Source organism: Gymnoscopelus microlampas (genome assembly GCF_963454915.1).
Source record: "Gymnoscopelus microlampas genome assembly, chromosome: 9".
NCBI lineage: Eukaryota > Metazoa > Chordata > Actinopteri > Myctophiformes > Myctophidae > Gymnoscopelus > Gymnoscopelus microlampas.
In genome coordinates, this window is record NC_139946.1 from 14020166 (window position 1) to 14046297 (window position 26132).

At 41.4% G+C, this 26132-nt stretch overlaps 2 protein-coding genes across 3 annotated transcripts; one reads left to right on the forward strand and one right to left on the reverse strand.

Annotated features, from left to right (window-relative positions):
• Positions 1-96: 96 nt before the first annotated feature.
• Positions 97-7120, reverse strand: ubxn6 (UBX domain protein 6). The gene is made up of 11 exons (XM_084065632.1): positions 6925-7120; positions 6072-6229; positions 5169-5227; positions 4838-4966; positions 4335-4432; positions 4120-4195; positions 3901-3985; positions 3464-3683; positions 2631-2761; positions 2366-2514; positions 97-2001 (listed from the first exon to the last, which is right to left on the reverse strand). Exons 1-11 carry the CDS (start codon positions 7008-7010, stop codon positions 1876-1878), a joined length of 1317 nt encoding a protein of 438 aa, XP_083921758.1. The 5' UTR covers positions 7011-7120; the 3' UTR covers positions 97-1875.
• A 1584-nt stretch (positions 7121-8704) lies between these two features.
• uap1 (UDP-N-acetylglucosamine pyrophosphorylase 1) lies at positions 8705-25432 on the forward strand. Of its 2 annotated transcripts, XM_084065617.1 has the most exons (11): positions 8705-8808; positions 9639-9955; positions 11900-12104; positions 13171-13346; positions 14900-15072; positions 19709-19902; positions 20494-20634; positions 22273-22461; positions 22987-23028; positions 24233-24299; positions 24711-25431. In XM_084065617.1, the coding sequence occupies exons 2-11, from the start codon at positions 9670-9672 to the stop codon at positions 24801-24803; spliced, it is 1566 nt and encodes a 521-aa protein (XP_083921743.1). In that variant the 5' UTR covers positions 8705-8808; positions 9639-9669; the 3' UTR covers positions 24804-25431. The 2 variants fall into 2 exon arrangements, with proteins under 2 accessions (XP_083921743.1, XP_083921744.1); XM_084065618.1 differs by lacking the exon at positions 22987-23028 and having other exon boundaries at positions 24711-25432.
• The last annotated feature ends 700 nt before the right edge of the window (positions 25433-26132 follow it).

The following is a 26132-nucleotide window of genomic DNA, read 5'->3' on the forward strand; positions in this document are numbered from 1 at the left end:
ATGGTGGGTTTACTCACAATTAAAAGTTTAAGATGGGGGACTGGGGTGAACTTGCAACAGGTTTACCTTAGTGTTACTAAACAATGCCAAGACAGTGCAATCTTTATTTCTTTTTTAAATTACAGGCAGGTTAGAAAGCAATAGAACACAACTCAGAACTTCAATGTATGGACAGATCAAACAATGGTTCTTCACTACTCCGGTGTAAATAAGATACTTTGCCAATGAAACATCAACATCCATGTACAGAAAACCTGTGGGCAACAGCAAACGGCAAACAAGACTGCAGTGGTATGAGCGCACTGGCAAAATTATAAGTAATGTTGAGAGTTGGCTGGTTGTACAACATTCTACACAAACCTGACATTTGGCTTAAGTGCTTCCAGTCCCCAGTATCCAAGCACCATCATTGTCACACAGCCCGTTTGCCTCGTTTGTGTGTAACACAAATTGTTATGAGAGGTAGGTTGTTGTCATCCAAGCCACCCACATACAGGGTAAACCATGCATTTTCTCACTTAAATTAGAAGTGCACATACAGTAATGCCTTGCGTGCATTTAAAAGCATATAACGTGTATGGCATTGTGCCACACCAACCTCATACTTGATGAAGGTAGTGAACACAAAGGGTGGAGGATGAAATTATTAAATGGGAATAGAAACTTGAGCAGATATACCAACAAAGCCTGTCTGTTCTGTCAGTTTCTCATGGGATTCATTAGGCTAGTGTGCTCTATATATTTCTATGATCTCTTTGTGGAGTGTGAAATAGACCATTTTAATATTGCCAGGAAGCAACACTAAGCATAACCACCACTTACTAAAATATTAGAGCTGCAAGTCATTTACATGACAGCCTGTCTGCTTAAGCAGGTTAGGTTAACCTTTTGTAAGAGCGCCTCTAGAATTCACTTGTCAATTGAGTGCTACAGAGTACAAAGCCATAAAATAAAATCTCCAATTCTTAAGTTCCCATAAGGTCTCTGTACATAAACTAATTTCAAATACTCACAGCTGAAAAGTGCTTGTTAGGTCAGAAAAATATAATTACATGATTAATTTAAAATATATAATAGCGTAGCTTCATTATCGAGGCAGAGTTGGTCATGTTTATACAGTTATGGACTTGACCAGTCAACCATTAGTAGTGTCATAACACATTGAACACCTGACAATGTCAAAGCTACACAAGCAACTGAAACATACCTAGCAGTCTTTTGAATACAAAGGAATAGGGTTTTTCTTTTTACTTGGACTCATCTCAATTCGTACAGAATCAACAGACTGGTAACACTCCCCTTTCAATCCTGCCGCCATTTTACATAACCCTGAATGTATTCCTCTGTCAATCCAACTGTTATGTAAGATCGATGCATTAGTAGAGCAAAGGGTGACAGTTAAAACAAGGTCTCCATATGCATTACAGTAGATAGTATGACAGTTTGCAATGGTACAGAGAGGAGTGCTTCCAGCCTGTTGTACAGCATGGACATTCGGGATACAATTGTGTATGTATGTGTGTCACACACAGCATATATATAGTATATAAAATAACACTGCATGTAATTATCTATCACTTGCGTCCCTCAACAGACTTGTGTTTCAACGGTTTGCTGAGATGGGGTGTTGTTTATGACGTTATCTCCACAGTTGAAAGGGGGATAATGAGAGGCTCAGCAAGACAAGGGGATTAGGGTGAAGTTGCCCCTAATCAGTAGCAATTTGGGGTCTGGTATGGAAATATCTCCACTAATGATTTAATTTGGTTTGTCATTTGTGGAGAGAAGCTGGCCCCAGTGATGAGGTACAACTTCACCGCTGACGCACCAGGGAGGGGATAGCAGGGAGAGTTCATGGCTAAAGGGGAGGTCGGCTCAGCTAAGGGTCCGAATGTTCTCCAGTAGCTCTGGTTTGAGAAGGGCAGGGCTCTTCCCGCCAGCAGCTGTAATGTCCGCCAGCACGGCTGGATCCCAGGAAAATGTTAACAGAGCCGCAGGGACCTGAAACAGAGCAACATAATGTAAAGATTCAGTGTTTAATTACCATGCTAAACAAAGCTGTGTCATTTTCTTCACTGCACAATTGCATTTACCGCTAGACCCTGATGTTCATGCCACAGATGAACAGAGTTGAATTGCTACTTGTATCACACCTGTAGTTGAATCAGGACTAAGAACTTTTCAAAACAATAAAACAAATATGATAACAATGAATACATACAGTAAGTCAGTTGGCAAGAATAAAATATTTTATAAATCTTTTAGAGTTCATCTCATAGATGAGTCGACACCTCTTAAATATATGCATTAATATGTATTCATTAACACTATGTTACATTGTCAGTGGATCGTGGATTCCGCTCACCAAATTACATTCAGCGAGGGCTATTTCTTCAGACTCTTGTAGCTTTTGTGCTCCGGGAGCAATGAGCTCAAACGGCTGCCAGCCATCCACAAGAGACTCCCGTACAAAGCTGAACAGCACCGGCATCCGGTCCCAGGCGTAGAAGATTCCTGGGATCAGATCACACACACACACACACACATCAGGTCAATCCAAACCTTGATCTTTTTGTATTAATTGTACTGATGGGGCATTGGGGACAACGAGAATGATTATGTGACCTGACCTTGCAGCAGGTTTCCATCAGGTAGTCTGATTCTCAGGAGAGTGTAATTGTATTTCCTTCTCTCTCTCTGCTCCTCTTTCTCTCTCATTGCCTTGGTGCGCAGCATGGCGCCTTTCTCCACCAGCTCACTCCTGACAAACATATGACCACAGACACACTATTGACTCTAATATAGATAATAATAGAAGGACAAAACAAGCAGACAAGGAAAAACGTCTTGTTCTCGTTGTAAGCCTCAACCGTTTATCATCTTTATCAGTTGCTTCCGTTTTCTTAGAGAGGGGAAAGCAGACAAGTGTTATTTTCTCTCCCTCCGACCACCCATTGTATGGTGGAATAGGTCTCAAAATCACACTTTTAGCACATAAATGAATGCCAAAAAAGCTGATTCTGCCAATACAGCCTCCTCAAGTCCTTATACTTATTTGAATGAAAGTGAAATGGCTGAATTTATGTCATATTACCCTTTCATATTTAAAGATGTCTAGCATGGCAGAAGTCGATAGGTCACCAATATCTGTGTAGCGCGAGTGATGATGATGATGTATGTTTACTAATAGGCATAGAAAAAAGTTAACTTACGAACTGTCACAATCCACTTTGTTCATGTTTGTTTGTGTGCTAAATGTGTTTTTGAGACCCGTTTTGCCACACAAAATGCATGGAGAGAATGGAGAGAGAAAAGATCACTACTTTCGGTTCCTCGCTCAGGGCACAGGACCAACTGATCCAACATCACTTTAAGGAAGTTTAGAGAAAATCAAATACCAGTGTTTGCAGTGGTGGTCATTCATACTGTATGATGGAGTTTAGTAGTGTGCGACCACTATTACCTCTGCTGCTGCTCTTTCTTGAGTTCCTCCGCCGATAGGTTGTAGAACTCGTGAGGCAGCTCAAAGTGTGTGGCATTAGGAGAGGGTCTGAAGGCCTGAGGCTGTCTGTTCAGCTGAGCTCTGACTGGCTCCCCTCTCTGGAGGCGGTCCCTCCTCTCCATCATCAGCTCCAGCTCGTCTGCACTCTGCTCTGGTAGCACCAGGAACTCCTCTTCCTCCTCTGCTCTCCAGGAAAGGTGTACACGGACGGGTGTTTTAGGAGAGAAAGGGACAGAGTCACCGAGTATTTATTCATGTCAGAAATGTGTGTTTTACTGGTGCATTATGAGAGTATTATTGGTTAAATTTTTAAATGTATGTATACAAAAGCTTCACAGAAAACAAAAGTGTGCAGTAGCAAGTGAACACAGGGATATTGATGTCCAATATCAGTTTACCTTGTCCATCCACAGGCATCATAGCGCTTATAAAGCCCAAGGCCTGCAGAAACTCTCTGCTCCCCTCAACACTGTGAACCTTCTCCTGCAGAGCAGTACAAAGAAGACAATAATGATGGAACAAACAGTCAGGTGTCATGTTTTATTTCAAAAGCATAGTCTACATGTCAGTCTTTGATGAGGAGTCAGTGGCGTTATGTTGATTGAGCATAAAATTACCTGGAACACCCTGTTGCTGACTTTGATTTTCCTGTACTTCTCTTCTGTGGGGTTCTTAGACACATTGTCAACATACCTGTTAAAAATATAATTAACATATACAGTTATTTTAAGAATAGCAAAACAATGGTACACAACTCTACAAGGGTAACAAAAACAGTTCATAGATACAATTATAATTTCAAATTCATCATAAACACATGGGGGAATCCTACTTGCTTATGATGTCCACAGCAGCCTTCACTTTGTCTCGGTCTTTGTTGAATGTGTGCATCATCATAATAGAAGCTTCCACAGCATCCTCCTCAAACCTCTGACAGAAACAATGACACATGGTTCATTCAAAACAACAACATAAACAATGACACATGGTTCATTCAAAGCAACAACAGGACCACATTTATCAATCATCTTCTTAGAGGTGCTGTATCAAGTTAGTACACGTAAGCTCTTAAAGTGTAATGGTCAGCATCAGATGCATAATTTCCAATATTATAAGCAGATGGAATTTGAAATCATCATGCTACCATTAAGCAACAGATAGCATTTTTCTCTTTGTATGACAGTAGATTTCAGACCACGAGACACCTTGAAAATCAGTTTTCACCAAGCAATAACGTTGTATATACTGTATTAGACTTTTCTGCCATTATAACAATAGAAACAAATACTAATTTCAGGTGAAATAATACGTTTGAAAAAGCTTAACCTGACCTACCATAAAAATGGCCTCTTTGAGGTTTACTTCTCTGTCACTTTTAGTTAAAGTGGCTCCAGTCAGTGGACAGGTAAAATACACTCCTGACACCGAGAGACAAGCAAAGTCCTTCACTGGTACTTGGGATCCCTGGGAAGAACACATATTATTTTCAGAATTATGATTAATATATATGACCAATAAACCAATCAAATAGTGGATCTCCAGAAATCATATTAAAAATATATTCAAATATTTTCCCATTTCTATCCATAGACAAACTGTTAAACTGTGGTTGTTTCACTTCCCCCGCCTTCCCCTGATCATTTGCTTTAATTGCTGTAGTTCTCACCTCTGCTGCCTTTTCTTTTCCAGCGAGTGCAGCCGCCTCTGCCTCCAGTTCTCTTTTCACTACAGACAGATAATATGGAAAGTCATGTCAGACAATGAGTCTTTTCAAAGAATCTATTTCTTTAACACACCAATATAATAATCAGCATCCATTATTTAAGTGATAACCTCACATCACCAGGCTTTCCACAAGCCTGGTTTCTACCCTATTTGCTGTTCAGTTTTATCCAATCTAGAGCCTGCCCATCTATGCATGCATACACAGACCCTCATTACATTATGTTGCTCTGTAACCTCTAGATCGAATATACAAACTGCAAAGCCAATTGATCCCAGTCTATTTACGTAGTATTGAATACACAGGACCACAATGGAAACAAGCCCTTAGGGCTTTTTGTGTTATCCTTTTAGCACCATTGTATAATCGTACCACTGTACTATCTGCAAGCTGTTAATAAGGTAGTCAATCAATCAATCAATCAAGCCATGGCCATGATGCTTGGTTACCACACAAACTCATTTTAAGGGTAAGGATTGGCAATGGTTTTAGACTAATTGACCAGTTAGTAAAAAGGAAATACCGTACGTTATTTACAGGCACATAGGGACAGTTTATTATATCAAGACTGGACTACCCATGGAAAAAGAGTGACATGCATGAAGGAATGTAATGAACTACATCATGGGACTCAAAGTAGTTAAATGCATAATAATTTTGATGAACATAAAGTACTATGACCCTCGAGCATCACTACATCATGGAAGCTCACTTTGGTGTTACAGTAGGTACATAAAAAAAACTACCACCCTACAGGTAGTAGTTAACAGCTTGGACACAGAGGGAGACACACTGATGCTAGCATTGCTGCCATGTTTCCACCACAGATGTGACCCTGGACCATACCCTGGTTCCTGATAGCATCCTGTGAGGTCTGGATTTTGGGTCGTGGCTGATGTTCAATCCTGGCCAGGGCTGCTGCCCCTGCCCTCTGTGCCCCTTCGGTGGGTGCATGATAGCGAGGCTTGGCACTTGCACTGCTCTGCACCACTTGAGGTTGTGAGCTGTAATGTTTATGTACACACACACACACACACACACACACACACACACACACACACACACACACACACACACACAGTTTGTTTATGTGTGTTTATGGTACATTATCCTTAAGACTCTTTCCCAAAACAAAATCTAAAGTCTGGTGACATGAACACACTACACAGTAAAATCCTCAAGTGTTAGTTTATCCATTATGTTACTGACAAGAGCACAAAGGTAACTAACAACACTCTCAGAGTTAGATTACATGAAAGGCCCATTGCAGTTACAGGACCCCAAAGGAAAAAAAGTAAATAATAAAGTATTCAATCAATCAATCAATCAATCAATCAATCAATCAGTTATTACTACACAGAGTGCTGGTTTACTAATCAGCTGACAGGGCTATTTCCTGGTGGGTGGGCGATTACCGTTATCCTCTGTTTACCTCGGAGCTGTCAGCTGGTTAAATAGCTTTTCAATGGGATTATGTAGGCTAGAAATCACAAGGGCTCAGGTCTACACTATCCCACCGTAGACACTATCATTATTACAACCCAGTACATTTAGCAAACAGCTAGCCATGCTAATAATAAACTGCTACTGTATATAGTAGTAGACAGACAGTGACAGCTCTGCTAGCTGTGTAGCTAACAGAACTCAGCAGAACGTCAGAAAGCTGTTCTACTAGAAAAGGGTAAAGTTTGCTGTTTGCCTGGCGTCTGCTGCTGTGAGTTTCTTCCCAGGTCCAGCAGACTTGAATTTGATGTCCTTCTTTATGTCGTCAAAGAACTTCTTCATTTCGCCTAACTTGGGACAGAAAACTGACCCGTAAAACGCACAGAAAGATGTATGTCGGCTAGCTTAGTTTAGCGTTAGCAAGGCGGCTGCCAAAACAACAACAACACTGACTCCAGATTCTGGCAGCCAGTGTTGCCAGATTTTGCGAGAGAAACAAGCAACCAGGTATAGGACAACAAGCAATTTATAGGCCAATTATGACTTTAAACCTATATACTGTATACATTGAAAATAGCCTATCTACAGGCAAAACAAATCTGGTACGGGGCTCCCTGGCACAAAACATTTTCAGATGGGGGGGGTTAGGGACAGATATATGAATTTGGGGGTCCATGACATGAAAATATTTGAATAATTGTGAAGCGAGCCCAAATAAGCAACTACACTTTAGAAACAAGCCCCCCCAAAAAAAACGCAACCCGCGCAACTATATTTACAAGCAACTTCACAGAAAAATAAGCCCAAAGTCGCTTATAATAAGCGGACATGGCAACGCTGTCTGCAGCGCTGCAGAGAGAGAGGAAATCTGCCGGCGTCTTTGTCATGGCGCCCTCTAGTGGTGGTAAATGGTTTTCTCAAACTTTTACATGTCAAGGTCTCTCCCCTTAACTCTGACAGTGTACAACTGTTAGAGTTACAGAGAACCCCCGGCCTCAGGAACCCTGAGAGTCCCTGGCTGGACCCTACTTTGAGAACCACTGCACTACAGGTATTACTGCAAAAAAATATTATCTGTATGATTATTTATTTATTTACATTATTGCTCCTTTGTATTTGTATTTTCCCAACTCATTTCCTTCATTGTGTCTTCATAACCAAATGTATGCGAATTACTATTATTTTGTACTGCTATTTTCACGTTTTTAAACTGAAATTCCTCCCAATTGTTTTACCAGTGGATACACCAGTATAGACAAGGCTAAAAGCTATCTGTTAAACCCGTTCTTTAAATATGTATATCCAGAGGCTAAACTAGTGCAGTGGCCTGACAAACTAACCAGCCAATCACAGCGCGACCAGAGCACGCCTGTCCATCCCGGCCTTCGGGCCTTCGGGTTATGGGAATTTCCGTAGCGCTTGTGGAAAGTCTGGTTTCTATTTACTGTTCTGTGCTCACATCCGGTCATTAGTCTGCCCTACTATATCTGGCAATTTTCACGCTTACCTACATGCTCGCACACAGACCGTTTCCGTATCCGTTCTAGACCGAACGTTCAATCTGCAATGGTTAAATGGATCCTACACAGTCGGTTCCAGTGCCCATTGTTGCCATGTCCGCTTATTATAAGCTACTTTGGGCTTATGTTTCTGTGAAGTTGCTTGTAAATATTGGTAGTTGCGGGTTGTTTTTTTTGGGCTTGTTTCTAAAGTGCAGTTATTTCCTAATGTTGTTTAAACCAGTGGTTCTCAAACATTTTCATGTCAAGCAAGGACCCCCGAATTAATATGTATTTGTCTGCGGACCCACATCTGAAAATATTTATGCAATACAACATAAGATTTGTGTTGTTAAAATGTTTCAAAAAAAAAATTCCACATTTTTTTTTTTAATTTCTTCAAGATTCTTTTTGAAAATAGACAACGTAGAAGGGCTCGCTTCTTTTTGGGATTATTTTCATAGACATGGTTGCTTTTTTCTCTCATGAAATCTGGCAACACTGACCAATGCCACGTCAAACGTGACGAACAAGGAGGTTGTAGTGAGGTGGGTGGAGACGCCGAAGAACAAGAATCTCCACTCAAGTTCTGCGAGAGACATTCAATGCTTTTAATCTGCCAAGCAGGTCAGTTGGAGAAGGTAAGCCCTGATCTAATCTATCTATCTCATGACGGATACTTCATATTCTTTCAGCAGACTGCTAGCATGGACGTATTTATTGTAGATTTTAGTTTAACTGAACATAGCTGGACACACTGACATGCTGCTGTACATACCACTGGACATACCGACGAGCTAAACGCTGCATTACAACTGAACTGATATACTGTAATAACACGTTTATTGCTTAGATTAGAACCCATTGAGTGTACAAATGGTAGGGTCCATTATGGGTCAATTTGTACATTCTCTGCGTTGAATTGTAAGTGTTATTATTATTGTCAAGACTTCAAACATGTCGTTAGAAATACAATATTATATGATTATGATCATTAGAAACTATGTATTTTATGTGGTTGTATTCAACAAGATATTAATCTCATTCAATTCTATGAAGAAACTGATGGATGTAGCAATAGATATAGCTACCATCCCATTCAAATGCAAGGTGGTTGCCTATCTGTAAATGTATTGATTTCCCGGTACAGCAAGTTACTCTAGCTGGGTGGGTGTGTGTGTGTGTGTGTGTGTGTGTGTGTGTGTGTGTGTGTGTGTGTGTGTGTGTGTGTGTGTGTGTGTGTGTGTGTGTGTGTGTGTGTGTGTGTGTGATCTCACAAACAGAAATACCCTGTACAGTTGGACAGTCATTAGTTTATTTTTTTAAGTGAAAATGTCCAGTTCTAAATGTGTCTCTGTGTCTGTGAGCAACTGATGCTGGGATTATCAGTGTTAAATCTGTGTTTCCTCAGTCAACTAAGTTTTCAAATATGTACTGTTTGTCTTTGTGGCTGTCTGTTTCATGTTGACAGAGATAACTGAAAACCCAGCAAAGGTGTGAACATGGACCCAAGCAGCGGGAGCAAACTGGCCCACAGGTTGGCAGAAGCTGGTCAGTCTCATCTCCTACAGTTCTGGAATGAGCTGAGCCCAGAGGACCAGGAAGACATGACCGCTGACCTGGAGCCAATGAACTTTCAGGAGATCAATGGATTCTTCAAGAATGCCATGGAGATGTCCAGTGGCAGCAAGCAGGAGAAGATGGACTCCCGCATGGAACCCGTGCCCAGAGAGGTGCTTGGCAGTGTGACGCGAGACAGAGACTGCCTCAAACAATGGGAGGCCCTAGGTGAGTTACATCAAGTGCTTTTGTGATAAACCTTCTTCATTCAGTAATCGGTTTATTTCACTGTTTTACTACATGCTGGAAGGTTATTATTATGAGACATTTTTGGTAATCTCAAGTTTATTGTGTTATGGTGTTGAATGACATCATAGAATGTGAGGACATTGACCAGTTGTTCGGAAACACCCGCCTAGTTACGACAAAGACCACCTGACATTAAGTCACGTAGCAAGTTGACCCTTGGGAAATATGTTAGTCTACAGCTGTGGGTTTGGTGTGGAAAGGGTTGACAGATATCCAAGACAATTGGCAACACTAAAGATGGTTAGATTATTACCTGGCAACCCTTTACTGAATATGTCATTATTAGTATATATGTATTATTTATAGAACAAGGAACACACAAAAGTTGCCTTGCATGACAAAACCTTGTGAAATAGTTTGCGGAGAGAGGACAAACCCTACTTAAATTGCAGACTGTTGTGTGTGTTGTTCATCTTTGTATTGTGTGTTAAACATTCTCACTAAACATTTCCAGCTTCAGCCTCCCACATGGATCAGTTACATGAGAAAGTTAACTGGCATCTCTCACCACACTGTAGAACCCCGAATGTTAATTTAAACCTGAGAGTGTACAAATGGACACATAGAGTCAGTTTGTACACTCTCAAGAGTTCAATTAACACTCAGGATTTTGCAGCGTATGCTTTTGTAAAGTCCCAGTTGGCAGCAGGGATTTTAGCGGCCCTGTTTAAGAAGTTCTGCCCCGAGGGAAGATGACCTTAGAAAGGGGAGGCCGACACCATCTGGTTCTGATTTAGTTCTGACGTAAATTGGGGTACTGCCTCTGTGCCTCACCCTTACTCATGAGGTCACTCAAGTCCGCGTGTGTGTCTGTCTGTTTGTGTGTGTGTGTGTGTGTGTGTGTGTGTGTGTGTGTGTGTGTGTGTGTGTGTGTGTGTGTGTGTGTGTGTGTGTGTGTGTGTGTGTGTGTGTGTGTGTGTGTGTGTGTGTACAGTCAAAGTCTAGGAGACCCACCCAGTGCTTTGTCATGATATACGTAGCCTACCCCGTCTGTATGGCACATTCACAGATAATTGTGTGTCACATAGCAACAGTTTATGTAAGATAAACTAGAGTGTAAACTAGAATGTTAATGAGGTAATTAACTCAGGTAATCATATCGGTTGAAGAGTCATCTGGCGAGGGCTAATACGTTGTGTTACATTAGGTCATGGCTATTTGCACCAATTTATTGTTTCATTACCAATGTCCAGTGGGAGGAATAGAAAAATAGAGACCGCACACTGGAATATGCTCCAAAGGTAATGGGTTTATTACAACAAAAATGTGACGTTTCGAGCCGGTTGGCTCTTCCTCAGACCGGCTCGAAACGAAACCTGTTTTGTTTTTGTATTGTTTGGATGTGCGTGCTATTCTACCTGTTGCCTGTGGGAGGAATAGTCATGAAATATTATAGTACCTTTATTAGAAGGATAAACCCCTTGAGATGAGATTTTTTTTAAACACAAATATACAGAAAAACAATACAACACAACTACATCCGTACAAGCACAGACAAAAAGCTATATCGAGGATTAGCTGCTCCACCCCACCTGATCACCCCCAAAATAGCAAAGTTCATAGTAGCATACCCATGCAAAGCTATTTACAGTACATCAAAAACGAATACATACAGATACATACCTGCACATGCTGTAACATACCCATGCAATATAGAAAAAAAATACTAAGTTGTTTATTTTGTGGTATTTTAGAAGGAAAATCTAAATGCATTAGCATAAGAGATTTGTGCTACTAGCGCTACACTGGGTGTCATCAGAATTCTTCCTGGGAATAAGTTATATCTCAGCAACACTTATCTTATCGTACTGTACTGTAGGTAATAGGTAATAATTCAAACATTCTCTTTCTCTGTGCCCTCAGGTTTGCACTGCATTGCCCAGAATAAAGTTGCTGTCTTGCTCCTGGCCGGGGGCCAGGGAACCAGGTTGGGGGTTTCTTACCCCAAGGGCATGTATGATGTGGGGCTGCCCTCCCACAAAACCCTCTTTCAGATCCAGGCCGAGCGCATTCTGAAGCTCCAACGGTTGGCTGAGCAGAAGCACAAGACCAAGTGCTGTATTCCTTGGTAATGCTCCTCAGTTAAAGGGAATATTACACTGCAGTGTTGATCAGAGAGCATACAGTAATCCCTTTTAGACATAGTGTGCCTGTTAGTTTGGCAGTATACTTGAACAACCAAAGTTTGACTCTAATTTCAACGAGCATTGTAACAAGCGTGACCCAGTTTGGCCTGTATGATGATTAACTTGTTCAGATGATTGTCACCATCAAAGAAATATCACCCCAGGAAGCATTTATCCTAGAAGGGGATTAAAGTTCCCTGCAGAGTGGACATGCCAGGAAATCAGCAGAAGCCAGCCAGGAATCCAAATACAAAATTGTTGGGCAGTTACTGTAGATTATATCAGATTGGCATAACAATTGTGTATATAAGGAAGGACATAGTTATGACTTTATTGACTTATAAACATTTACTGTATATTATATCTCTCAGTTTAGTTTTTGCTGAGGTTAGACTTTTAGAGTTTTATTGTCAGTAAGTCATCTAAATAAACTTGGCATCCTGTACATTTTGCTCTCTGGATTCATAATCCCAGACAGCCTTTTTAACTTTGACTTGTTTAGGGAAAGGTTTTACCAAGAATGCAAGCTCCGTCTCATCATTTAATTATTGTATATAATAATCATACATGTCTTCATTCAATGCAATTATACACTTAACTCATATACTGCCTAGAACGACTAAAACGACTTCTGTCCATAAGCCATGCCTGCCAAGAACGACTAAAACGACTTTTTAAAAAAATTTAAAAAATTAAAAATATTTTTTTTTTTTTTTTTTTTTTTTTAAGATTTTTTTTTTTTTTTTTGACCCAAAGACCAAGGAGATATGATTTTTCGAAGATATAGACTCCCATCCACTTCCTTGTTAACTTAAAACTTAAAAATTCTGTATCTCGGCTCCTGAGTACTTTTTTTTTTCAATGAAAAATCTTGGCGGTGTTCAAACAGGCCAGAAATAATTCTGGCAGTGAATGAGTTAATTAAAACAATATACAAAGTACAGAATTGTACAGAATTGGTCAAACATGACATAAATAATGAATAACTTCCTATTGAATTCCTTGCAGGTACATCATGACCAGTGGGAGGACAATGGAGTCCACCCAGGACTTTTTCTCCCACCACAACTATTTCGGCTTGAACAAGAAGGATATCATCTTCTTCCAGCAGGGCATGCTACCAGCCATGGACTACAATGGAAAGATCATTCTGGAGAGCAAAGGAAAACTAGCCATGGCGCCAGGTATTTGTGTATTTCAAGTTTTCTATTGCTCTCTCATATTGCTTTACACTAAATTTTAGCATTTTCTTTTCTGTCTGAATGACAATACTATAGTACTAAAGGTACTATTATCGTTTTTTCTCATGTGCAATAACAAACATGGTGATTCAGTGTTGGAAGCATACCTACGCATATCAGATCTTCTTCCTAATTAAATGGCAAAATCAATACTTCGCGTTTGTTATTGTGCTAAAACAGCGACTTTGAGACCTGTTTCACCGTGCAATGTAAGTTAATGGGGAGACTATTTTGGATTACTCGACCTAAACTTCTATAAAGTTTAATTGAGCTTCAACACAAAGAACATACCATCCCAAAACCATAAAAAACACTACAGACTGTGTACCCAATGCACTCATATGTGTACACTTTAATACACAATATACAGTGCAGGATAATATTACATCATAGTCTACAACAACGTGCATATCGTTGCTGTCGGGAAGAAACCTCTGATCTCCATATTCAAACTTTTTTTGTGTTTTTTTCGTAAATTAACGCCCTACTTGATCATACTACATCGTCACTCAAAAGCATCAAAAGTAGCAGATCCACAAGCTCGAAACACGGCGTGGCACGACCCGTTTTGAGCTCTTAGATCTGCTACTTTTGTTACTTTTGGATTTGAATCGTGAAAATCAACGGTTTTGGACATATGACGTTCCCACCCGACAGAGACGATATGGCTGCGTCAACTGTTCAGCAACCTTACCTGACTGCCTGTGGAAAGAAACTGTTACTGAGACAGCTGGTGTGTGATTCGATGCTCCAGGACTTTTTTTAAAGGAAGAACAGAACATGAGCAGGGTGGCACACACACCTTTTTGTCATCATTCCTCCCACTTGATTTACAGGGTTAGGATAAACCAGTATAGAGCTATGTGGTAAAACCCGTTCTTCAAATATATCCATAGCAAAAACTAGTTTGTGCGGTAACCTGGCAAACTAATTAGCCAATCACAGCGCGACTAACCATCCATCTGGGTTATCAGAATTTTGGCTCACACACACCTATACTTAAAGGAACATTTAGCCTTTTTTTCCTCACCAATCAATGCCCACTGTAGGAGAGTGTCATTTCTGTCTACATGCTCTGTATCTCTGAAGTGGACTGTGGATCGGGAATCTTTATTCCTGGTGAAGATCTCTTGATCGAAACATTGACATGCAATAAAACAGTGGAGCTTATTTCACCAGTCAGCGGACCTATATTCTTTTATGTGAACTGTTGCTTGTCCTGCACCTGGGCAGCTGGGTGTGCATGCACTGCCCTTTCATGCAACATAGAGCTATTTAACACTCATTTTAACAAAGAAAATATCACTTACTTGAAGTGTTCCTTTCACTTTTTTCATTGTATGAAATGTGTGTGTGTGTGTGTGTGTGTGTGTGTGTGTGTGTGTGTGTGTGTGTGTGTGTGTGTGTGTGTGTGTGTGTGTGTGTGTGTGTGTGTGTGTGTGTGTGTGTGTGTGTGTGTGTGTGTGTGTGTGTGTGTGTGTGTGCGTGTGCGTTAGACGGCAACGGTGGCTTGTACAGGTCGTTGGGGAACCAGGGCATCGTAGATGACATGGACCGTAGGGGGATCGAGTCCATCCATGTGTACTGTGTGGACAACATCCTTGTGAAAGTGGCTGACCCTGCCTTTGTTGGTTTCTGTGTGCAGAAGGGGGCAGACTGTGGGGCTAAGGTTAGTGTGTCTCTTTCACTTGCTCATTCCTCTCCTTTTGTCCTGGTCAGGGTGTTTCCATTCTGACTCCTGAGTGTTAATTCAACTGAGAGTTTACAAATGGAACCAAATACCCGTGTGGGTCCATTTGCTGACATTCGCACACTCTCTAGGCGTTACAAATGGGTTAATTACCACTGAGGACGTTACTGTGTACCTTCAGAAAGTGTAAACAAAAATTAGTTTGAGGCATTTAAAGGTTGTTACATACTGTACATTCATGAAATGTTTGCATTATTTAAGTTTTCATTATGAACCTTATGTCTTGTCATATGAATTGACAACTTTTAAATGTATCTTGGTGAAACAAACACGCCATCACCTTGCTTTCGATCTCATAGCTTTTCCTTTCAAAGAGATTATAATGAACTCTGATGTAATTACTATGCTTATCATTTGTGATGCAACACAATTTATGATGTCTGGGCGCTATATACCTGTTACCAAACCGTATTATGACCTGCCCTTCACTTCATCAGGAAGCAGGAAGTCATATTATAAGGATGTTTGTGCGTAAAGACATCACTTATACAAACATGGGGCTTTATGAGCTAGTAATTCCTGTGTTAACAACATATTCACAATATTATAGTGACCTAACTTAGTTAGATCACTGTATCATTGTAGTTAAATTACAATGTCTCTGCCCCACCTTGAGTACTTCTGTGTACTTTATAAAGTACTTTCTATTACTAGGATATCCTACATAATGAGTGTACATAATGTGTTTGACACAGGCGTGGTAAGTTTGTGGTCCGAACAATGGAACTGCTGTCAAGAGGCAGCTGAACTTCCCATAACTGTCCACTGGGTGGGGATGTACACCATTTAGTTTTCTACGATAGCTTCAACTCAGTTCGTGTTCAAAAGTTTTCTGAAATATTTCAGTATGATTTTCTTGGATTTCTTTTTTTTTCTTCAAATATGCTGTGTATTCATTCAATTATTCACTTTAGCGCACATGCACCTTGAAGTAGTTCATTGATGGCAGAGGGACAAAGACTTTTGGTTCAGGATCCCTGGGTGGGTTTGGTTTGTCACTTAAGATCCCTGCTCAGTGTCTCCTCAGCCCCAAAACCACATAACTAGAGAATGTTGGCTCTCAGTTTTGTGGTATTAGATAACAGAGGTATGATGTATGGATCTCCCCTTTCACTAAACAATTGTGCCGAAGAGAGCGTGCTATTTCTCAAGGAAAGAGGGGGAAGAAAGTTTACAGGGTACAACAGTGGTTAAATAGGAACCTTAACTGGTTTCTTCTCAGCAAATAAATTGGCTTTACGACACATCTTAAAACTACTGTGGTCAAAACTGGCCAGGCTAGGGAGACTTTCTGTATAATACTTAAAACAGCATTTATTTAGATAAATAAATAAATCAAATCTAGCTTCACATGGATGTTTTATAATATGCTTTTAACTGCAAAGGACAGACAGACACCATTGTTTTAGTAGGCTTCAAAGAAATGTAGGCGGCTTAGTATCATTTTGTTAATGGAAAACTGAGAACTAAGAGGACGTGTGGATGTTTTACTGTACATTAACTGTACATATAGCTAAGGAGGTTTCATATCGTTTTTTATTTATTTATTTCATATTCTGAGGATGAAACTATATGTGGCATTAAACTGAAAGATTTAACCAGAACAAAAATTCACACTAACTTAGAAATCACATGCTTTGTTCATTTTGGATACGATGTATGTACACCTTGGATTCATGTTTTAAACAAATGTTTCTTGGATTTTGTCAGTGCGTTAATGTGTGAATTCTCTGTTGGGCTAGGTTTTGTGTTTTTACCTATAGTAACTATCAGCCACAACGGTCCTAAGGAGGATAGTTGGAGTGCAAATGCAACTCTTGAGAGTGTTTTTACACTCAGAGTTAAATAAACACTGCATACTTGACTGTTTAGTGGATGGGAAAATAGCATTTTGTATGCTCCCGAAGCCCTGGCTCTGATAACTCTTTGTGGTTTCAAACACTCTGTGACCACAGCCTTTTAGCCTGTATCTATGAGCTGTCTACACACATGCTCATGTGGACACACGCACACTCAACAAACTCGGCTCATTGTCGAGGGGTCAATGAAAAGGCAGTTGGGACCATTTAAAAGCTATGGTTGTGTAACTGTTTTGGCCGTGGGAATGGAAAAACCTTGGCGAATAAATGGAGGAACAGTAGAGATGGAGATGTCGCTTGAAGAAAAGGCTTTGCAGGAGTACAAAATTAGGAAGAGCTGTATTTTCTGGCAATTGTGGCAGACAGCCACTTACATACAATATGTAGGTTGCATGTTGATGATCATACCGATCATTGCACGATACAAATAGATGATTACTGCTACAATGCAGTATGGAATTAGATGGAGAGTTGATATCTAATTAAAGTCCTACTGTGTAACATTCATTTTAAGAAGACTTTTTGGTGACGCCTCCTGCGACGTCCCAGTCATTACAACATTTATGTGGAACCTACCGCTCAAAAATGAAATGCTCGTGCCAGACAATATTTTATAATACGACAACAAGCTGTCAGAAATGGTATTTATTAACTGTAAAATAGCTAAATAAATGTATTTCCGGTGCCTACGTCATTTTGGGTGCGAGACACTTGAAATAAATTCTCTAAACATTTAATAATGTTTAGAGAAGTTGTTAAAAACTCATTTATGAGCAATGGTTATTGTGAAACAAATTACCAGTGAAAGCTTATATCAAAAATAACTTTAGTTACACAGTATGATTTTAAATACAAATATTCTCTCGGAGTACTCATTGTTTTTGGCCCACAAGTTTCTATGCCATGAATGTCCAAATGATAATTGGCTTTGGGAGCATTCAACATTCTGGTCAGAAAACTGTTGAAATTATCTAGGTATAATATGCTTGGCTGCTCCCAATCTTTGTCAGTGCATCTGCTGAAGAGCTATTACACCTCATTAGTGTGAACTTTCTTCACATGAGTAGACACCCCTCAGCATTATGTCTCTTCAAATTAGTTACTGCTGACCACACCATTCTTCTGAACACACACACACACACACACACACACACACACACACACACACACACACACACACACACACACACACACACACACACACACACACACACACACACACACACACACACACACACACACACACACACACTAGTCCGCCACTTTGGAATCTGGATGCCTAGACATCTAGCCTGGCCTGTTTGTTGCTCATAGATTCTCACTAGAAAAGCTGCCCTCTTTCACTAAGCTCACTTACACATTAACAACATGTCTTTGTCAGCCTTGCCTATTGCGTTCCATTACATTTTTGCCTCCATCAAGCCGGATGGCCGAAGGCCAAAGACCTGTCTGTTCACCTGTGTGTCCGTCCGTCCATCTGTCTGTGTGTGTGTGTCTGTGAGCAGCTAATCTCCAGCACCGCTGGACATATTGCGACTGTTTCTTATCGGCTTTTCATGTCTTTGGTCGTATTCTGGTTCGTCTTCATGTCGTAAAATCGGGGCGTTTTGAGAATATTTATGGGGCGTGTTATTTAAATGACGCTCGTTTCAGCCGTGACATTTATCAACGCTGGGACCAAGTGTAAGCTCGGATCAGCTGTGTAGGATGCGTTGATAAATGTGACTTCGACGTTGGTGTACGGCCGAATATATGGAAAAATATACGCCAGTTTATACGCTGCGTTGATAAATGAGGGCCAGTATCTCTGGAGTCATGTGGTTGAGATGTATCAGTCAGATTTGTCACATTCCATTCCAATTGGCTATGACTGGCTTCCAAAATTGCGGCCCCTGGGTAGGCAACCCAGCCTGGCGGAGATCTGTGCTCTGAGGAGCACACTTTTCTAGTTTCATTTGATTGCAAGATTGTCCACGCCGGGCACAGTAAAACCAAACCGACCAAACTGTCTCTAACCTTGACTACGCTCTCCAGGGCTTTGCGCTACGCCTCTGACGTAAATTTCAACATACCGGCTTGTATATTAAATATTATATTTTTACTTTAACTGTGTGGAACCAAAGAGCATCCAGAACCAACTCCTGTTTGACATTATGAGTTGTGCGGTGAAGCAGGGATAGACGGATCAGAGGAGAAAAGAGACCCACCCTCTCGTCATAAATTACCGAACCCCGCTACAGTTCATGTGGCTTCTTCCCCCAGCCCCCACCCTCCTTCCCAGCACCAACCCCCTCATCATGAGTACAGTCTGTCATTAGGAACCAACAGATGGGGGAGAGGGTTTTTTCATTCAGAGCAGAACTTTAGCTGCTCGGTATAAAGTGGCGTACAGACACTCAAAGAATCCCCATCTCCAGCAGTTTTTCTCTATTTTTTCCCCCAAGTTTTTTATACATTTGTATGATCTAATGAAATGATGTAACTTTCAATTCATCGTTTCAAGTGCATTGGGTAGACTTGTTGCCCCGATAACAGGTTTACAGGCATTTTCACTTGAGTAACTCCAGCCTATTCAGGTTGTTTATTATTTTATGCTTCTGTTGTTCTCATCCTGACCTCTGTTTTTATGCTTTCCTTGCTGTAATTCTGCCATACGTCTTGTAAAACTTTGTGTCTTTTTGTAAAATATGTCACAGGTGGTAGAGAAGACCAACCCAACAGAGGCAGTGGGCGTGGTCTGTAAGGTGGATGGGCGTTACCAGGTGGTGGAATACAGTGAGATCACCCTTGCGACCGCTGAGAACCGCAGCGCCGACGGGCGGCTGATGTTCAATGCCGGCAATGTTGCCAATCACTTCTTTACGCTCTCCTTCCTCAAAGACATTGTGCAGTAAGTCTAATTCATGCAGTGGTGGAAAAAGTACTCACATTTTATACTTAAGTAAAAGTATCAATACTGCAATGTAGAAATACTCTGTTAAAAGTAAAAGTCCGGAATTCAAAATGTGCTTGAGTAAAAGTACAAAAGTATTGCCATCAAAATGCAGTACAAAAAGTAAAAGTACTCAGAACTACAGAATGTCCCATTTCAAAATAGAGGATCTCAAAGCTCACAAAGCTTGTAGATCGGCTACCTCAAAATCTTACTTAAGTACAGTACTTGAGTACATGTACTTAGTTACTTTCCACCACTGAATTCATAGATAGATTGATAGATAGATAGATAGATAGATAGATAGATAGATAGATAGATAGATAAAATATCAGTCTTCGCACTTTTGCTCAGGAATTTGATGATGTGTCATTTTCATCGCTGTGTACTTGTGGTTGTTTTCAATGAGAGCAGTAAGTGTCGTGAGAGTCGTAAATGTGTAATCCTTTTAAGCAGCCATATGTCATACCCACTCATCTTGTATTATTGGTTCTGATGCTCCCTCTTTCTTTCTTTCTCTCTCTCTCTCTCTCTCTCTCTGTCTCTCAGGAAGCATGAACCTCAACTGCAGCACCACGTGGCCCAGAAGAAGATCCCCTATGTGGACACACAAGGACGGCTCATCACACCAGACAAACCCAACGGGATTAAAATGGAAAAGTTTGTCTTTGACATCTTCCAGTTTGCCAAGTGAGTTGCTGTGATTGTTTTCCACATGAGGCTTTAGCATTTGTGTGTGCTACTGGCACACCGTGTCTCCCATCCAACCCAGTGAGAGGTGCTTGCAAGGGCCTAACAAAACAATGAGCAGAATGTGTTTCTGTAGCACCTAGTTCAGAGGTCTCTAGAGAAGTGGTTCCCAACCTTCTTGTGGATCAGGGCCTACTTGAAAATCTTGATGGCGCTTGTGGCCCAGTGGCCCACCCATCTGACAACTTAACATGGTAGCTCAGAGCATGCTTATTTTAATGGTCCCAGGCCTATCCACCAGAACCAGCCCTAGCATGACTCCAAGGTCCTGGTCATGTCATCTACACAAAATACTTGCAATCTGTGTGCAAGGCTAAGTATTAAATTACATACAGTAAGTGTATTTTTGCTGTCAAAATGAGCAGATTATAATGACTTTCTATGCAAGAAGATAAAACTTTTGTATTGTCCAAAGTTTGTAATAATTATTCTCTGTTCTTGTTCAATGTTCTTAAAATGATGACACGATCCATAAAGTACAATTGCCATTACGGTTATTTTTATCTTTTTATAAGTCAGATGCCAGGCCTGCCAAGCTCTGCAGGAGGATGGAGGTTTTATGAGCAGTTCCTTCATTCCACCTCCAGTACGAATGGCATGACATCACCAGCCTCTTTTGAGTCATGCTCTCACTAATAGAACCGAACATCTAATGAAAGGATTCCTGTCCTGATGGATATGGGGGGAAAGCCAGTAGACAGGGCCAGCCCACTGTCCACTGGAACCCATGCTCAGGGTTATTCAGTGCATTCTAAACCAGGGAGGATGATGACCGTTTGTTGCTATTGGTGGAAAGATGAACAGTGTTGTTATTACAGTGAACAACAGTGTTGTTGCCACATTTCTCTACCGACCTCTCGTCTTTACCAGCATGTTGTGTGTTGGTGTATGCTTTTATTCTTTTTCTAAAAAAGGGCAGTTGACTCACTGTTTATTTTGTATTTTATTTTGTTGTGATAGAAAGTATGGTAAGCCGAGAGGAGGGGGTAATAGGGGAGATGCACAGGGGAGAAGGCTCGGGGGGGATTTGTTCCTAGGCCAGCTGGGGGTAGACTACATGTGGTTCCTCTTGAGACAGGAACCACATGTACTGTAGAAACCAGTACTCTATATCGCTGGGCACGTGCTGGCGCATAATAAAAGGCCATAATGGTGGTCTGGCACGTTTAGCTCATTGACTGTGTCTCACAGTATAACTGACATTACTGGCCACCATTTTCCAAAGCATATTCGAGGAAGCTAGCCCGGCATTGCCAGACGAATTGGTGTACGCAAAATAATCTATTTAGTTATCAACAGGCTCCCATGAGACATGACCTGTTTCGACGCTGGTATGGTCCTTTTAATGCACGAGTACTTACGGTTCTGTGTGTGTGTGTGTGTGTGTGTGTGTGTGTGTGTGTGTGTGTGTGTGTGTGTGTGTGTGTGTGTGTGTGTGTGTGTGTGTGTGTGTGTGTGTGTGTGTGTGTGTGTGTGTGTGTGTGTGTGTGTGTGTGTGTGCGTGCGTGCGTGCGTGCGTGCGTGCGTGCGTGCGTGCGTGCGTGCGTGCGTGCGTGCGTGCGTCCGTCCGTCCAACAGGACATTTGTGGTGTACGAGGTGCTGAGAGAAGACGAGTTTTCTCCCCTCAAGAATGCCGACAGTCAAGATGGCAAGGATACGCCCACCACTGCTAGACACGCCCTCACGTCGCTCCACCACCGCTGGGTGCTCAACGCAGGGGGGCACTTCATCGACGAGAACGGCACACGTGTGCCCGCCATACCCAGGTGAGTCACACACTGCCCACGTCGAAGCATAATATTACCCACCCCGTTGATTCTGCACACGAGGTGAACATGTTCTACACACAACCCCACAAACAGGCACACACAAAACACATTTTGAGTGGAATGGCTCTTGTTAAATCTCACTTCTAGACCTCTAGCTAGACCTCTTTCCCAATACATGACATTAACCAGTATCCCAATTTTGTGCATTATAGGCGTCATTGTTTTTTTTAATATTCAAAAATGTTCCACATTTTTCAATATTAAAAAAAAATTACAAGCTCACAACGCATCACATTGGCTATTTTAATTTTTTTTTAGATAGAGCTTCAGTGCTCAATTAACTTAACTCACATTTTCTTTTGCTTCACACACACACACACACACACACACACACACACACACACACACACACACACACACACACACACACACACACACACACACACACACACACACACACACACACACACGCGCACACGCTTCATGCTTGCTCACCAGTGTGTCCCTGTATAATGTTTCCAGAGACGGAGCAGCAGGCCATGTCACAGAGGATGTCAACATAAAGTAACTATCCCTCTGTGGTACAGAGTGCATGGTGTCGGGCTTTGGCTTTTCTCTCACTCTGTCGCTCACTTGCGTCAATAGTCTGAAGCATTGTCATATCCTCTCTTGGCCCTTTCCATCGTCTGGCACTGAACCGACTGAGGAGCAGAGAGATGAGTGGATAGCAAAGCGCCAGACATTTGGGTGAGCTCCTTACGGTCAGTGCCAATGAAGGAAATGGCGGTGAGTATGATAGTTTGAGACTATTGGAAAACGAATTCCTGATAACTGTTGGAGAGAGTGGAGTCCAGGTCATATAGTGTCATATGATCTTGACCTGTCGACGGGGCGGTTTCTCCCTCAGATGGTTGATACTACTAATATACGGAATGTGTTGCATGCTGGGCAACGGGCGGTCGATGATGATGATGATGATGATGATGGTGACTCTGCAGCTGATGTTGTCCCTGTTTGTCTGTTATGTCTGTCCAGTGCCGGGGGGGGCACGGTGGACAGAGACGCAGACCACTCATCCTTACAGATCTATACGCTTGCCAGTTTACCTTTGACTCATTTAAATTCGCCTCAAAATTCTGACTTGATTTCAAGCGAGCTTGTGATCCGTAACATTTATGGTCGCCATAAATGTGATTTGTTGATCTGTAGCTCTTTTTAGATGGTGTAATGAGCTGTAGTAACACTGTGTCCTCTTCTCAAAAATCAGCAACGTTCTCCTTCCCTCTCAGCTATTGAAACGCAATAGCAACACGTCTGAAACACCTGTCCTGATGTGTGATTGATCACTCCTCTCTGTAATCAGTACCTAGAAATGATTGATGGCAGTAGTAAGTATTGTGGAAACTTTCCCAAGCCTTAAAAAAAGAAAAATTGGTGATGGAGGAACGACCACATTGCCTGAAATTCATCCTTTTTCGTCTGCCAAAAATGGCAGATCTATAAGCTCACAACGCATCGCGATGCGATGCGTTGTGAGCTTATAGATCGGCCATTTCCGGCGAGCGACACTGTCGTGCGACGAAGGCCTAATGCTTTGAGTTGGATCTCTAATCACTGGCCGTGGTGGAAGAACAGCTGGTCCCAGCATATGCAGCTGCTTCTTTCATCTGCTCTCTGTCTGACTGTCTGCCTATCCTTGAGAGCGTATTACTCATCCTCTCCCTCTTTCTTCTCCTTCCCCCCTGTGACCTTTTCCCATCCTACACAGCCTGAAGGATGGAACAGACCTGCCAATCAAATGCGAGATCTCCCCTCTGGTGTCCTATGGAGGAGAGGTAGGGAGGGGAATCCAACATGTTTTTCTAAATACACATTTTTTTTTAGCTTTTTCTTCTTCTTTTGGAATCAGTCAACTGCCTTGTAACAATGCACCGATGACATATTGAGTTTCGTTTTTGATGTCAACAATTTTTTATTGATTTTATTACATAAAAGTGCATGGACAAAACAGACAACCAAGCAGACATAAAGAAAAAGAAAGGGGGGGGGGGGGTAAAGATAAAGGTAAGTGGGCATCATGCAATAAATCATTGCTGAACCAGAAACAAACTGAGAGGTCATCCCAGTAGGTTGAGCAGACATCAACCAAAACTATAATACTATAATAAGTCCAAAACAAAAACATTAAAAAAAAGAACTATCTGTGCCAAAATCCATGTATTTAGTTTTGTTTGTTCATTTGTTAGGGTCTGGAAGAGCTGGTGTCGGGTCGGGAGTTCCGTGCCACCCTGGTCATTGACACGACTGGAGCCCACGAGCTAGTGAAGAACGGACTGTAGAAACTGAGAGGGAGAGAGGGACGACAAACCCCAAAGATCAACCTTTGTCTCTCCTCTGCTCTGTGGGGGGGGGGGGGGGGGGGAGAAACTGTGATGTTCTCGCTGTGCAATAACGCTGTGTCCATATGCTCTTTACATTACTGTTAAAAGAGACTCTCATGTCTAAGATGACTGAACGAGCTGAAGTGTACTGTTGTACATCTTAGTGCCCGATTCCTGTTTGGTACAAGGATTTGTTTTAAAAGAGCACTTGAGCACAGTATGAAAATGAAGGACTGACTGGATGAAGCAGTCGTATGACGCAGCTATTTATTTTGCTTATGAGACTTATTTTTATAATATATATGCATTGAAGGATGCTGCATAGGTGGTAGTGGCCATCTACTCATTTTACCCAGTGATATACAGTATGTACATAAACTACAACATACAACATGGTGCAACATACATTAGATCTTAAATCAAATGATGGGAGAGATGATTTTTTACTAACATGTAATGAATGTAGATGGTGGGGTTTGGGGGGATGGGGTATTTATGATAGTTACTTTTGTTTCTGCTTGTAATCATATGAAAAGAGACACGATTCAGCATGAATTTCTTTTCTATTATTTTTATTAAAGAAAATTGTTATTTAAAAGAGCAACTGTATGGGTCATCTTTGTGGGTGTGGCTGTGTGAGCATGCTTTGCTGCTGTTTATGTACTTTTCGTGTACATTATATCTGGTTGTGTGTGTGTGTGTGTGTGTGTGTGTGTGTCTATGTACACTTGCACATAAGCCGATTTGCATCTGCGAGTCAGTATGGGTGTTTTCCTGACAAATGTGTGTACAATGCTCATGTGCTAGTGCGTTGGCCCATGCTTGCGCAGTGTGTGTTTTTTGCATTAGAGCTCCTGGTGGCTTGAATCAGACTTTCCAGCACATGGTTTATGTTTAAGATGGGCCAGAGCATGCTACACCACTGCAACTATTCAGGAAATATGCTTTGTGGCTCCTCTCAGTCTTTCTGACTCGCTGCTCTTTTCTTTTCTCGCTCTCCAACCAATGACTGCAAGCATCATGATGTGAAAGACTGCAGCGCAGTCAATTTAATGCAAATAACTGGGTGTATTTGTGCGTGTCTACACTTAACGTGGAAGAGGTTCTTATATATCCGATATGTCTTCTTTCTGGTCTGGATCAGTCTATGGTCTGGATGCACAATTCAGAGTCAGTGTGAAGTCTTAATATGAAGGTATACATAAATGACATGTCAAATCTTTTCTTTGAAAATGAGGTGATGCACCTGATGGTTTTTATTGTTGCATTTTTCTATGCAAGGGGAGG